Source organism: Portunus trituberculatus, chromosome 46 (genome assembly GCF_017591435.1).
Source record: "Portunus trituberculatus isolate SZX2019 chromosome 46, ASM1759143v1, whole genome shotgun sequence".
NCBI lineage: Eukaryota > Metazoa > Arthropoda > Malacostraca > Decapoda > Portunidae > Portunus > Portunus trituberculatus.
Genome location: NC_059300.1, coordinates 3,518,740 through 3,532,955, shown reverse-complemented (window position 1 = coordinate 3,532,955; position 14,216 = coordinate 3,518,740). Strand labels below are relative to the sequence as shown.

The 14,216-nt window shown below is 44.5% G+C and overlaps 2 protein-coding genes across 6 annotated transcripts in view; both read left to right on the top strand.

The window, feature by feature from the left end:
• The window catches only part of LOC123519916, a 116,796-nt gene extending 107,981 nt beyond the window's left edge, over positions 1–8,815 (top strand). For 4 of the 5 annotated variants that reach the window (XM_045281609.1, XM_045281608.1, XM_045281611.1 and 1 more), the window contains 6 exons: positions 5,257–5,385; positions 5,553–5,681; positions 5,924–6,033; positions 6,401–6,618; positions 6,897–7,084; positions 8,100–8,815. In XM_045281609.1, coding sequence (XP_045137544.1) covers positions 5,257–5,385; positions 5,553–5,681; positions 5,924–6,033; positions 6,401–6,618; positions 6,897–7,084; positions 8,100–8,174 — 849 coding nt within the window. In that variant the 3' untranslated portion in view covers positions 8,175–8,815. The remainder of the gene's footprint in view (positions 1–5,256; positions 5,386–5,552; positions 5,682–5,923; positions 6,034–6,400; positions 6,619–6,896; positions 7,085–8,099) is intronic. The other variant, XM_045281610.1, reaches the window with a different exon arrangement.
• A 2,000-nt stretch (positions 8,816–10,815) lies between these two features.
• Positions 10,816–14,216, top strand: part of LOC123519830 (procollagen-lysine,2-oxoglutarate 5-dioxygenase 1-like) — a 210,444-nt gene continuing 207,043 nt past the window's right edge. The window contains exon 1 of the mRNA XM_045281357.1: positions 10,816–10,947. The gene's annotated coding sequence lies outside the window, so the exon portion shown is untranslated. The remainder of the gene's footprint in view (positions 10,948–14,216) is intronic.

Sequence of the window (14,216 nt, the reverse complement as noted above, 5' to 3'; positions counted from 1 at the left end):
TTGAGGAGTCACACATCCCGGCCCGCACACCCGCTACAGCGCACTCACGGCTCCATGTATGGTAATTAAAACTGTAGCGCGGAAGTTGTGAAGGTGACTGCGGCCTGTTGCCCTGCCTTACAACGTTAGTTACACTCTACGGGTTCGGTGTAACGGCGAGTGGAGTTAAGGGAGGTATATATGGAGGCTGCTTTCTGAAGTAATGTTGCAACCTTCGTCAGCGTTGTCAACACTACGAGGATTTAAATTTATGTCACTTACCTCGACGATGCAAATGTTATCAACTATTAGGTGTGTTCCTCAAAGAAATCTGTACTAACTCGTATTAGGGTGAACAAAATATGTACTTCAAGTTGGGTATTATGTGGAAATTGGTAACTGGCAGTGTGGGGCGGGAGGTGCAGCGGGAGGGAGGGAGGGAGAGACAGGGTGGCGGCAGGTACTGCGACGGACGGCGGCGAGTGGTTTAGGAGGACTCACCTGGGTACCTCCAACCCGCGCCTCATCACGCAACGCGCCGCTGCCACCCAAACATCGCCTCGTGTGCAGGATGTGACGGATAGCGCCTCGACAGATGTGTGTGTGGACTTGGCAAACAGTGACGTGCTGCGTGTGACGTTGACAAGCAGATAGCGACAAGAACAGGCACTGCTCTACCGCCAGAGCGCTGTGTTGGTGGTGCGTGGATCGGTCTGTGTTTGCTGGAACCTTAACTTGTCGTGTCACCGGAACACCACCGCCACGGATGACCAGTCTTTAGAAATCAAGAGTTGTCAGCGGTACATTAGAGGTGGTGGTGGTGAGAGTGGCCGTGCTGTGCAATCTAGTGCATTGAAAAATCAGAAGCCTTACTTGTATCAGTCATATTTTTTTCATATTATTTGATCATCTGTGGCAGTGCTTTTGGAAAAAAAGGAAAGTAATAGAACCAAAGTACCAAAAACTCCGTACTGAGCGATAAGAGCGCTACTGGAGGTCGTGAAATGAGAATACCCTATGCGTCACTCAGTCAGGCAAGGATTGATTATCAGCACTTGTCTCTGAGCAGCGTCACCGTTCAGTGTGCAGGGCGTGAGTGTGACGACGAGAATAGTGGGAGCCAGAATAAAGTTTGGTTAGTACAGGGGAGAGTTGAAGGGTTAATTGTGAAACATGTGACCTGGTGAAAGTGAGATGACCAGGAGATAGTGTGGAGGAGACCGAGGAGGCGACGTTGCGGCTGCTGGTAACAATGCCGGTCATAAAGAAGAGGACCAAGAAGGAAAAGGTGCATGGTTCTTGTGTAGTACATCGCTTTCACTGCCTTACCCGACACGAGTTTTGTCGCTGATTCATAAGACTAGTGTGAAAATATATAAATGAAATTACGGTAATGAATATTTTCCCAGATGATAAAAGTTCACAGTTAAGATAACCAGTAGTAGATTTCATTGTCAGATTTAATACTTGCGGCAATCTACTTCTGTTTTGTGTTGCTATTAGTGTTAATGGTGCGGACGAGATGACACACAGAGTAATACAAGGAAGTGTAAATATCATTCATAATCTAGCCAAAATGTTCGTGGAGGAGGTGCGCCTGTCGTTCAGCCGCGTCGTGTGGGCAGACGGGCACGCTGGCGGGCAATATAAGTTGTCGTCAGGTTGATACATGGGCGGGTGTGGGCGGGCGTAAGTGGGAGCTTGCTGGTTTGGGTATGAGGCACGCAGGTACCCGCTTCCTGTTTTTTTTTTTTTTTTTTTTCTCTCTCTTCCAGAACCGCCATGCACGTGACTCCACATGGGTACCGCCTGTCAGTGGTTCCCGCCGTGCAGTAGTGTACGTTCCTTCAAGCACGTAACTGTTCTTTGTATGAATGAAGGTAGCTTTTTCTCTCACTTTGTCACCATCATACAAGAGTGAAAAGCAAGTGTTGCTTTATTATGCCCCGTAATTAAATGGCCTGCTGGACTTTCTTCAGGCTGACATGACCTAATTACCTTTACTGGAGGCTGCGTTTTTCATCACGTTTGCGTCATTGCATCACAACGCCAGTGTGCTTTTAATTGCCTCGCATCGGTTAGCTCGCGGCTACACTTCTGCTGGCGTGGCGGGGCTGGACTCACTCTCTTTCCCCGCGCTGAGACCACCTGTGACGGACGATCTGCACGATAGCCGAACGGATATACGTACTGTACATACATACGCACACACACTTCAGTCTTTCTTTGTTAGGGTTTGCGCTTGAACGATGCAGCATTGTGGCTTAGTATTGGTAATGGTGCAGATTGCTTGAAGTTCTATGTGGCCTCCTTTCCGAGTGGCTCAGTGGGTGAATGAGGCGAGTGGACGTGGGTCGATACAGCGGGGTTGGGGAGGCACGGTGGGTCGTGGGAACCAAGTATGTACACGCCACAATTTCTACCTGGGAGAAGGTGTACTGTAGTGGGAGGGGACGGAAAGGGGGAGATGGTAGGTGGAGAATGAGCGCTAGTCATTCATTGGTTTGCTTCCTGCGTCCCTCATTCCCAGCAAACGCTCGCCTCTGGAATACACTCCTACTTTGCGTCTGACGAGCCTGCCGTAATGAGCTGCGTGGCCTGCATCCTAATAATTCTCTACCTTGTGTTCTACAAATTATCGACAAACCCTACACGAATTTTTGCGGTGCAGCGATTGGTAATGAGGGTAGGGTGGTATTGGGTGTAGGGGAGGGAGGGGACGGGCCAGTCACGGTGGTGGGGCCGCGGGCGGACACTGAACCTGCCGTCTGTCACCACCGCCGTCAGTCACAGACCGTCACCTCCTGCTGGTCTCTGAGAGGCTTGCCTGTCTGCTTTAGAACGCCGTACGCTGCTTTGAAATTGAACTTAATGGTGCCTTTAGTGCGTCGCATAGAGGAAACATAATTAGAGGTCGAAATATTATAAAAGTTGTGTTTTTTATGTGTTTTTATGTCTGTTAATTTCATATATTATATCATCTGTAATCGTTAGGAATTGCAAGCTTCATAAATGCTACCTCCTCCTTGCCAAACAACCTGACGCATTTACTCGTAGTTCAGCGGCGTGGTTGGACAGCGCAAGGCCACCGCTTGTCCAAACAGTGCTCATCATCTTCGTTAATGTGAAACATTGAATGTTTTAAGTTTTAGTTTACAGTTTTTTGTCCATTCACGTTTCTGAAGGTGAAGATGTCTAAAGATATTACCGTTCCTAACAATGAACTGTAATCAAATAAATAATAGTTTATTGATTGATTGGACGCAGGAAAGTGAAAACATTGTGTAGTTTTTGTTTTATGCTGACTCAAGTTTGTCAGCTGTTGTCTTCCTATTGTGTCTGGAAACGAACTCCCCCACACACCACAACCAAAAACGGAAAATTATAACGCCAAGTGTGTCACCTCGATTGCATTGCTCTTTAGTTTTTTTTTCATCCTACACAAGTTTCATTGCCGCAAGTATTTAGGTTAGCCGTGATAGAATGGATGAGTGACGCCTGATAGTGTTTGCAGCTTCAGCAGACGTCGACGGTGGTTGAGAGCCGCGGTGTGTCTACGTCAAGGGGAAGTCCTGCTGGCTTCACACCTCTCACCTCCCCCACCTGCCTCACCCCTACCCACACCTCCCCTTCATGCCTCACTCCTACCCATAGCTCCCCCTCCTGCCTCACCCCAACCCACGCCTCTCCTCCTTGCCTCATCCCCACCTGCCACACCCCTACCCTTTCCTCCCCACCCTTGTCACCTTGCAATATCTCAACGGAAGCCAATTCGCCCCACTTCACCGCTGTGTCATGCCAAAGCAAGGACACCCCGACCAAGGCGACCCAGACCGTGGAGGTGCAGGCCAAGAGCTCCCACGGCAAGGGAGGCGACCCATCCAGATCCTCCCACAGCAAAGAGAACTATAGAAGATCCCACCGCAGGAAGGACAACCCAGTCAAAATGTCGCCCAGTAAGGATGAATCTTCAAGAACTTCCCACTTCAAGGAAGAAACTGCAAGAATCTCCCACAGTAAGGATGAACCGCCCAAAAGCTTCCACGGCAAAGAGAAGCCTCGCAGAGATGACCCTGCTAGGGATGATCCTAATAGGAAACATTTTATGAGGAAGCCAGTACTGAGGGAACACTCTGCTGCCCTCGTCGACCCTGCCTCAGGAGCCCCCAGCAGGAGCCGAGGCAGCCACCACCCTCACCGGCGACACTCACACCAGGTATACCGCCCGCCCATCACCTTCCTCTTCCTCCTCTTATTAGCACTCGAAGTTATAAGCGAAACCTATTTTTGAAGTATGTAACAGTTTTGTCCCATCCTCCCCATGGTAAAGCTTTGTGGTGCCCTCATTTGGTAGTAAGGACATCCGTAAACACGAGTTGATGGTATTTAATTAATTCCCATTGAGGCTCAACTTAATTTTATGAGTAGCAGCTTCGTTGAACTTCCCCAGACAGTTCCTCCCTCCCCCTCCCGGCAATTGTGTCGCGTCGGGCACCCCATGGCGCACCACTAGTAGGAGCACGTAGACTGGCTGTGTTCGGACCAGCACCTTTACATTGCTTAACGTTCGCCGCCCGCTTCACTTGCGTCTCCTGATGTATTGAGTAATGTACTGTATTGTAATGTAGGATACAACGTGTACTCGTATCAGGAAGGTATGTTTAGGCTTTCCTGGTATATTTCGTCTTTTTTTTTTTTTTTTTTTTTTTTTTTGTAGACTGTTGACTGTAAGTACAGACCTGAGACGGTAATTGACGTTGACGGTGGACATGCATGTGGTAGCTGTAGTGACGGTACCGGTGGTGATGGTGGTGGTGGTGGTGGTGGTGGTAGTGGTTTTATCTTTTGGTTATGCCAGCTTTCTCCTCTTCATCACCCTATGTCTATTTGATGGACAGAGGATTCATGGCTTGACCATTCAGTGGTACCTCACAGGTGCACCCTCCTAGTAGTTTGTCACTGTCGCTGCCGCATCATTACACCGCCGCATCGCTTACATACATGAGGCGCGGTGACACAGGCTGTGTTGGCGGCGGTGGTTATAGTGACCTGAGCTGTGATATGATCCAGTTGTTAAGACACCGAATTATAGAAAGCTTCCTATGTTACTTTCTATTTTCGCCCTGTCTTGATAAGTATTTTCTTTGATATCCTAATAGAGAAACAAGTAATCCTTTGTCTATGATTAGATACAAACACTCACATCAGGAAAAAGTGTGCAAACACTGCAACCTGTATCGAGATCTCACTATGTGTTTGTTTGTGTGTGTCCGGCAGGAACTAGACCCAGCCTCCAGGGGCAGCCACGGACCGCGCTCCTCAGAACTCCTGGAAGCCTCCACAGCTTCTGTCAAACAAGAGCTGCTGCACCTCTCCCTCGCCCGCCAAGCCCTTGAGGCGGAGAAGGTGAGGATGTATACTGTCAAAATGTATTGACTGTCTCATTTTTAGATCTATAGCAGTTAGGTTGTTTGGGTATTTCCTTCTTCCTTTAATGTATTGTTGGTCCAGTATTTGGTTGTGAGCCTCGGAGCACTTTTCTCCATAAAACTTGAAATCTTTCCTTGTCGCAGGTGGAGCTGACGCGGCTGCTGGAACAGAGGGAGGGTGTCATCACGGAGCTCCGGAAGCAGATGCACCAGCGGGACAAGGCCATGCACACCCAGCGGGCTCAGTTCGAAGACGCCCTGAGAAATGTTCAGGTATGTGCGTCATTCTCGAAGGACAACTTGAATACAATAATCTTAGAGCGCTGTCACATACTGTCGAGGAAGTGCTACCGTCAAATGAATGCAATAGTTTTATGATACTGCTACACAATCATGAGTAAGAATAAGAATCACTTGTTGAGTCATAATTGCATGTGATGTTTGCTGAGTGTATAATGTAAGAAATATTTATGTTGTGTCTGTGAACATAATCCACAACTCCCTTGACCCCACAGAACGGGAAGCGCGTCGGGGTGTGTGGCGACAGTCCCTCAAGCCGCGGTGGTCCCCGCGAAGAGCTTCACCTGGTCAGGGACGCCATCGCCTCTCTCAGAAGCAACTTCAGGTGAGCCGTGTGATTTTACTTCAAGAAGACAGTATTCTGTATGGTTGCGCCCAACCCTACGTTTTTATATTTTTATTTAATTGATTAACATACTTTGTTTCATAACCTTTGTGCATGTTTTCATAATATGGTTACATTTTCAAAGGATCACAGTATTTTACCAAGTATATAAAAGCTAGAGAAATTGTCAGCCATCTCACAGTAATGAACTTTACTCGTAAGACTCCCATTGTCATGTTATTCACTGATTATTCCCTGTTACTGAAGGAATTAGTTCTCGAAACGCATTTTAGCTTTTTTAATGAATATAAAAAGATGACAAACAAATTGAGTAATATACGAGGCCTGGTGGCGTGGACGCGTCCAGGCCGCCAGCATGCCCCGCTGGCCCGACGGTGTCCCTCACTGGATACCCGCGTGTCCACAGAGAGACGGATCCAAACCAGCACACCCTGGACACACTGGAGCAGGCCATCTCCATCCTCATCGAGCGCAGTAGCACCGGCACCAGTGGGGGCGGAGGCGGGGGAAGCAGCAGCAACGACAAAAATTCCCGGGCCAGCGACCAGCGCCATCAGATGAATGGTGTGTGAAACATTTAACTGTTCTGTTTATAAAGTCTGTAGTGTCCATAGTCAACAAAAATAATTTCGTTACAACTGCAACATTGGGATTATTTGGAAAATTTATATAGTCAATGTCACTACAGTACGCGAAACAGGAGAAACTTTATCAGTAACCGATCTTTACTACCACTCCTTACATCATCTCAGTGAAGCTATTTTATTCTCATAAAAATCAAATATTGGTGTATCATTTATGTTTATTACTATAACTTTTAACACTATTCACTGCAACCGCAGGTGTGCAGGACGCTTCGACCAAAGTGATCTACTTCACGGAGCGGACAGTGACGCCCTTCATGTCCACCATCAACAAGCCCCTCGGGGAGATCCGCCTGAGAGACTTCAAAAACATGTTCGACAGGCCCGGCCTCTTCCGCTTCCACTTCAAGAGTTACGACCCGGAGTACGGCATGGTGAAGGAAGAGGTGAGTCACTCCGTCCCGCCACTCTGATAAACACGTGATACAACCTTTGTTTACAGATTGAGATGGGGCGGGCAGTAAATGTTTATTAAAGATGAAGGTGGGAGCACGCGGCTTGAGGCGTCGTGTTTACGTAGATTCATATGGTTCACCTTTGTTTGGCTCGGCTTCTTATCAGTTATTTACCCGCTACTGAGAGAGACTGGTAGATGTATGGTATACGATTTTCGGCTCATGGCTTGAAAATGTGTTCAGTCCTGGTTAAATTGTGGCTTTTATTCGTTGGAGGAAATTGCTCTCCCCCGAGATTCTAGTTTATGTCTGTCTTCGTTGTTGCGTGTGAGCCATTTCAGTTATAACTTGTTACTTGTGTTACTTGTTTCTGTGGTCCCCCTTCCTCTAAAGCGCTCTGTAGGACATAGATGGTACAACGTTCAGGATACCTCTTTATCTTCAGGTTTCAGGTGTTATTGCAGGTACAGTACTTGTTTCAATAGTAAACTCTAGAGTGAGAGATAGACAGGAGTTTATAACCACATGGTATGAGGTGAATAGTACAAATGTCTGCGTCTAGAGTTATTTAGGGACCATGTGGGTTGAGTATAGTGTCTCGAGTTTCAAACGTTCTGAGGCCTATTTGGACTCGGGCTCATCTGTCTTGAGAGTTATCTGACCTGAGGTATTTATAAGTTGAGTACCATCACCCCCAGTACCAAATGACTGTACCTCCCATAGCCGGATGACAATTCCGAGTATTGGTTACGTATCACATTCGGAGGTGAGATTCTCTGGTACAATTATGCCCCGGCGTGACGTCATCTCTAATAGTCATGCTGCTCGCCCATCTATATCTCACGAACCTTGAGTAGAAGCGTTTCTTCGTGTTCTGTTTTATCTCTGCTGCGAATGTCTTTTATGTTTATAATTTTCTATGTGAATATGTTCCTTCCTCTATCTTTTGCTCAAATTTTTCCCAAGTGAAATGATAGAAAACTTACCTGTGTCTTGTGTTTCTCAGATTGTGAGTGACGACGACATTCTGCCGGGAGTGGAGGGCAAGATCATCGCCTGGGTGGAGGAGGACGTCGAGTGACCTGCAACACTGACAATATTGCAGATGAATCATTGCAACATCACAACGAAGACGTCATTCCCAAGCGGCGCAACGTGCAAGCGCGCGCACACAAATACACCTACACACACACACACACACACACACACACACACACACACACACACACACACGTGCACAAGCTTCTACGTACGCCACTGGCTCTAGACTGTTCGATATGAGTGCCTCCTCACCAGCTGAAGGAGACACGGAGAACCAGACACTCTTAAGGCTCACCGGTAATGTTGAGGTGGCAACTCTTTCTATTTTTTTTTTTTTCTATCTTTCTTACTTCTACTCCCTCTCAGTGCTTGCCAGCCACCAAGATATCCATTCCCATCCTCTACTGCTACACTCATATCAGCCGTGATCCAAAATTTTCTCCACGTAAAAATGAAGAGCCTGACAGACGAGATTCCTTGTCCACATATCGTCCGTCATGTATAGACACAGAAGTATAGTGTAATCCACTGGTGTGCAATTATGAAAAGATCTGTTCCTCCACCGTCGTAGCGTGCGTGGCAGCACCAACAGCATTTGTGTATCGTTGATCTCTTCCTTTCTCATGGTCACTGACTCTGGCCTGCCGGAGACGTGACGTGACCGCGCGTTTCAAAGTGAAAGAAGCAAAAGAAAATGTAAAAAGAAAAAAAAGATACGTGATCCAGAACGTTCACATTTAGAGAGAGGAAACGTATATATACAGTGAGTTTTGGGGAGTGGAAGAAACAGACTAGGCTAAAAATAATGTGGTTATAAGCAGTAATGGCTGGCTCTCGTGTTTTGCTGAATCTGAAGGAGACAATAAACTGTAGAACGCAAAAAATCTACTTGACAACTGTGTTCCGTGATACTGTAAGGAATAGACATTGTAGATCTGAAGAAGTAACAACACTTCCCTCGCATACTCGAGGGTCAATTTGTGAGCATCAGCAGTTATGGTGACATAGCTGAAGGTGTGGCTGTGGATCGTAATATACATAGCTGACTGCTTTACTCCCTGATAACGTGAAGATAGATGTTGCAGATCTGAAGGGAGACCCAACACTCCCTCGTGCTCATCCAATGTTAGGTTGTGAGGAGCAAATCAGAAGAGCGGACCAGAAGCACCAAGACCTGCTTAGAAACTCAATGTGTGGCATCTGGCCGTGGTGTGCTGCCAGACGTTCATTACTGTGTACATAATAACAGTATAGTTGTATTTCCTCTCTGTTATCTATTGATTCTTTGGTAATACTGATAATTATGATAATAAACCTAAGTACCCATAAGACACACCTGACTTCCTCGTCGAAGCCAAAGATCTAAGTTAATCTTGTTTTACTATGAAATTTTAGTAATATAACTCAGCAGCTGGTCAACCCAAAGACGACAAAATTACACTCTGTTTACCCCATAATGTTTTGAGGAAGGGACGTGCGCCATGTTGGCCTCTCGTCCCTCTGTATTGTTATTTGGTTGTAGAAATTTATCGTTGCCGCATCAGGTTGATAAATTGATATATGGACTCATATCGGAAGTATTTTTTTATATATATATATATATATATATATATATATATATATATATATATATATATATATATATATATATATATATATATATATATATGTATTCTCATGTCGATTTCTAATATATATATATATATATATATATATATATATATATATATATATATATATATATATATATATATATATATATATATATTCTCATGTCGGATTTCTAAGAACACTTATTGATACATGTAGAAAGTGTAATATTAAGCTTGATCTCCTGTTGTTGTTAGACTGCATAATTTGATATGAGAACGACATGACGACTATAGATGTTGAGAGTATACTAAGGACTGTAAATATCTTATCTACCTATACAACGAATAAACAAAAACATTTTATATTCGCATTTTTCTCGGTACCTCCCACACTTTTCTGTTGCTTGCTATGTAGTGAGTAACGATTCACAAGGTGGAGGGACAGATGGGTTTGCAGAGCTGTCATTGGCATCACAAGGCATGTGAATACAAGGCATTCTTTAGATTAAAAGGCTTTCGTGGTCACGTATTCATACCCTTTAATGTGTAGCATTAATTCAATGACCATCCAAGTCTGCCTGCCTTTATATCAGCGCACGTATTTAGAAGCACTGCTTGTCAAAATTACTTTGACAGAAGCTAAGTAAATAGAAATACTATATAGGAGAGAATATACATCAGTATACATTACGTCGGAAACACATATATATATATATATATATATATATATATATATATATATATATATATATATATATATATATATATATATATATATATATATATATATATATATATATATATATATATATATATATATATATATATATATATATATATATATATATATATATATATATATATATATATATATATATATATATATATATATATATATATAATTGGGATGACGGTGGTGATTTTTTCTAGGTGTTGATATCATAATTTAACCAGGAATTAAAACTCAGTTAACTACTAGTAGTACATTAGTCTGTTACGAAGAATGTCAATTGTTTCGAATCTCTTAATCCCGGTTCAAACACTTCGAATCACTTAACACTGGTTGAAATGCAAGTCGCGTGAGGTCAGGGAACAGATAAGTAGTTACTAGGTTGGATGTTACCAGTTTGAAGCATGCAGCCCAGCCCTTTGTACCAGAACTTAGGGAAGTCTGTCCGTCACAGTGTCTACCTACGCACCTCGGGCACCACACGTCTCAAGTTAAGTACTTTCTTGGCACCTGTACTGATTTTCCCAAACGGGTGGGTAGAGCTAAGAGACGGATCGCCATCTATGAGTTAAATGTACAGTATTTATTCGTGTGTAAGACTGAACATGTGATTATCCTTATTACTGCTAACACCACCCACCAGCACCACTGCCACCACCGCCACTACTACTAAAAAGATTATTACTACTAGTTAATGTATAGATGGCTCCTTACTTGATAAGGTAGCCTTCATGCTATCATTTTTAGCTAGAACGACGTATCAGTTCAGGGATAAAAATAGTTGGTTGAATATCATAGGCCACAGGTCATGGCGTGTCAATGACTCACACGCACGTATCAGTTCAGGGATAAAAATAGTTGGTTGAATATCATAGGCCACAGGTCATGGCGTGTCAATGACTCACACGCACCCACTCTCACTCTCTCTCTCTCTCTCTCTCTCTCTCTCTCTCTCTCTCTCTCTCTCTCTCTCTCTCTCTCTCTCTCTCTCTCTCTAGAGGAAGGGAGAGAGAAAAAAAATGCGGTGATTTAGGGTGTAAACGACACTCACAATGGGGTAAACAGTTATATTAATTTGTTTGCTGATGATGCAAAGCTACTAAGAGTAATCAAACCCGAGAGGACTGTTTGCTGTTGCAGGAAGATATAAACAAAATCTACGAGTGGAGTAAGAAGTGGAAATTGGAGTTCAATGCCAAGAAATGTCACGTAATGGAACTAGCAAAGAGTAAGAGAAGACCAGTATGGAACTATCTGATGGAAGAGGAACAAATACTGAAGACTAAAGAGGAAAAAGATCTGGGAATGATTATACAGGAAAATCTGAATCCTAAAAAACACATAAGTAAGATATTTGGATTAGCATATAAAATGTTGACTCATATAAGAGTAGCATTTCAATTCATGGACAAAGATATGATGAAAAAAATAATCACAAACATGATACGTCCTAAGTTGGAATATGCAGCAGTGGTGTGGTCACTGAGCTCTAAAAAAGATATAAGAAGATTAGAATAGATCCAGAAGATAGCTATAAAGATGGTGCCGGAACTAAAGGACCTAACATTATGAAGAAAGGCTGAAGAAAATAGGACTGATAACCTTACAAGATAGAAGAGAACGAGGAGACCTAATAACAATGTATAAAATAGTAAATGGCATTGACGAGATGGATAAGGAAGACCTGGTGCTGGTGACAGAAGAAGCTAGAAGGAAAAGAGGACATGTACAGAAGATTAGGATGAGGAGGTGTGTTTAGGATATTGGAAAATACAGTTTTCCACATAGAATGCATTGAGTGATGAAGTTGTTACAGCACATAATGCGCATAACTTTAAAAGAAAATTGGATAAATGGAGACATGGAGACAGGACACTATGAGCCCCGCTCGAACCCTGTACAATACGACTATGTAAATACAACTAGGTAAACAAACACATACAACACCACCACCACCACTACACACACCACACACACACACACACACACACCACATACATCACACACATCACACACACCACACAACACACCACGCTCCACATCACATACACCACACCACATGCAACAAATGCACACCACACACCACATACACTACACCACATACACTACACCACACACACTACACCACACACAATACACAACACACAACACACACACCAAAAAAAAAAAAAAAAAAGATAAACTACGAAGGACAAGAGAACATACAAAGAAGATTAGGAAGAGGAAGTGTGTGAAGGATATTGGAAAATACAGTTTTCCACATAGAATGATGAAAATGTGAAATACTTTGAATGACGAAGTTGTTGCAGCACATAAAGTGCATAGCTTTAAAGAAAAATTAGATGAATGGGGATATGGAGACAGGACACTATGAGCCCCGCTCGAACCCTGTACAATACAACTAGGTACACATACAACTAGGTAAACACACACACACACACACACACACACACACACACACACTACTCTTAACACTACACACATGGAACAGAGAAGGGAGAGAGGGGATCTGGTACAAGTTTATAAATTGATTAACGGAATGGATCAAGTGGATAATGAGAAACTGATCCTGAGAGAAGAATATGACATTCGAAGCACAAGATCGCATAGTAAAAAACTGAGGAAGGGAAGATGTCTGAGAGATGTTAAAAAACATAGTTTCCCGCAAAGATGTGTTGAGACATGGAACAATTTGAGTGAGGAAGTGGTGTCAGCAAAGAGTGTGCATAGCTTTAAAGAAAAATTGGATAAGTGTAGATATGGAGACGGGACCACACGAGCATAAAGCCCAGGCCCTATAAAATTACAATTAGGTAAATACAACTAGGTAAATACACACACACACACACACACACACACACACACACACACACACACACACACGGCCCGGTAGCTCAGTGGTTAGAGCGCTGGCTTCACAAGCCAGAGGACCGGGGTTCGATTCCCCGACCGGGTGGAGATATTTGGGTGTGTCTCCTTTGACGTGTAGCCCTGTTCACCTAGCAGTGAGTAGGTACGAGATGTAAATCGAGGAGTTGTGACCTTGTTGTCCCGGTGTGTGGTGTGTGCCTGGTCTCAGGCCTATCCGAAGATCGGAAATAATGAGCTCTGAGCTCGTTCCGTAGGGTAACGTCTGGCTGTCTCGTCAGAGACTGCAGCAGATCAAACAGTGAATTACACACACACACACACACCGCATAGTGTAGTGATTAGCAACCTCGGCTCAAAACCGAAAAGGCCCGGGTTCGAGTCCCGGGCGAGGCTAGACAAATGGGCAAGCCTCTTAATAGTCCCTGTTCACCTAGCAGCAAGTAGATACGGGATGTAACTCGAGGGGTTATGGCCTCGCTTTCCCGGTGTGTAGAGTGTGTTGTGGTCTCGGTTCCTCTCGAAGATCGGTTTATGAGCTCTGAGCTGGGGAAGGCTGGCTGGTTGACCAGCAGATGACCGTGGTGAATTACACACACACACACACACACACACACACACACTCCTCCTCCTCCCTGAACCTCACACAACGACAACAGCTGGAGAGGATTCAGAGGAGGGCGTTCAGGGTCATCCTTGGGCCTGTCTACAGGTCTTACGAGGACGCCCTGACCTGCCTGAGTCTGCCGAGGCTGGCCACAAGACACCAGGAAGCCTTGGAAAATTTTGGGGAAGGACTGCTGCGTCATCCACGTCTCCGCCACCTGCTACCCCCCGACGTGCCTCACCCTGCTCGCGCCACCCGACACCAGAATCGCGTGGCGCCCTTAAG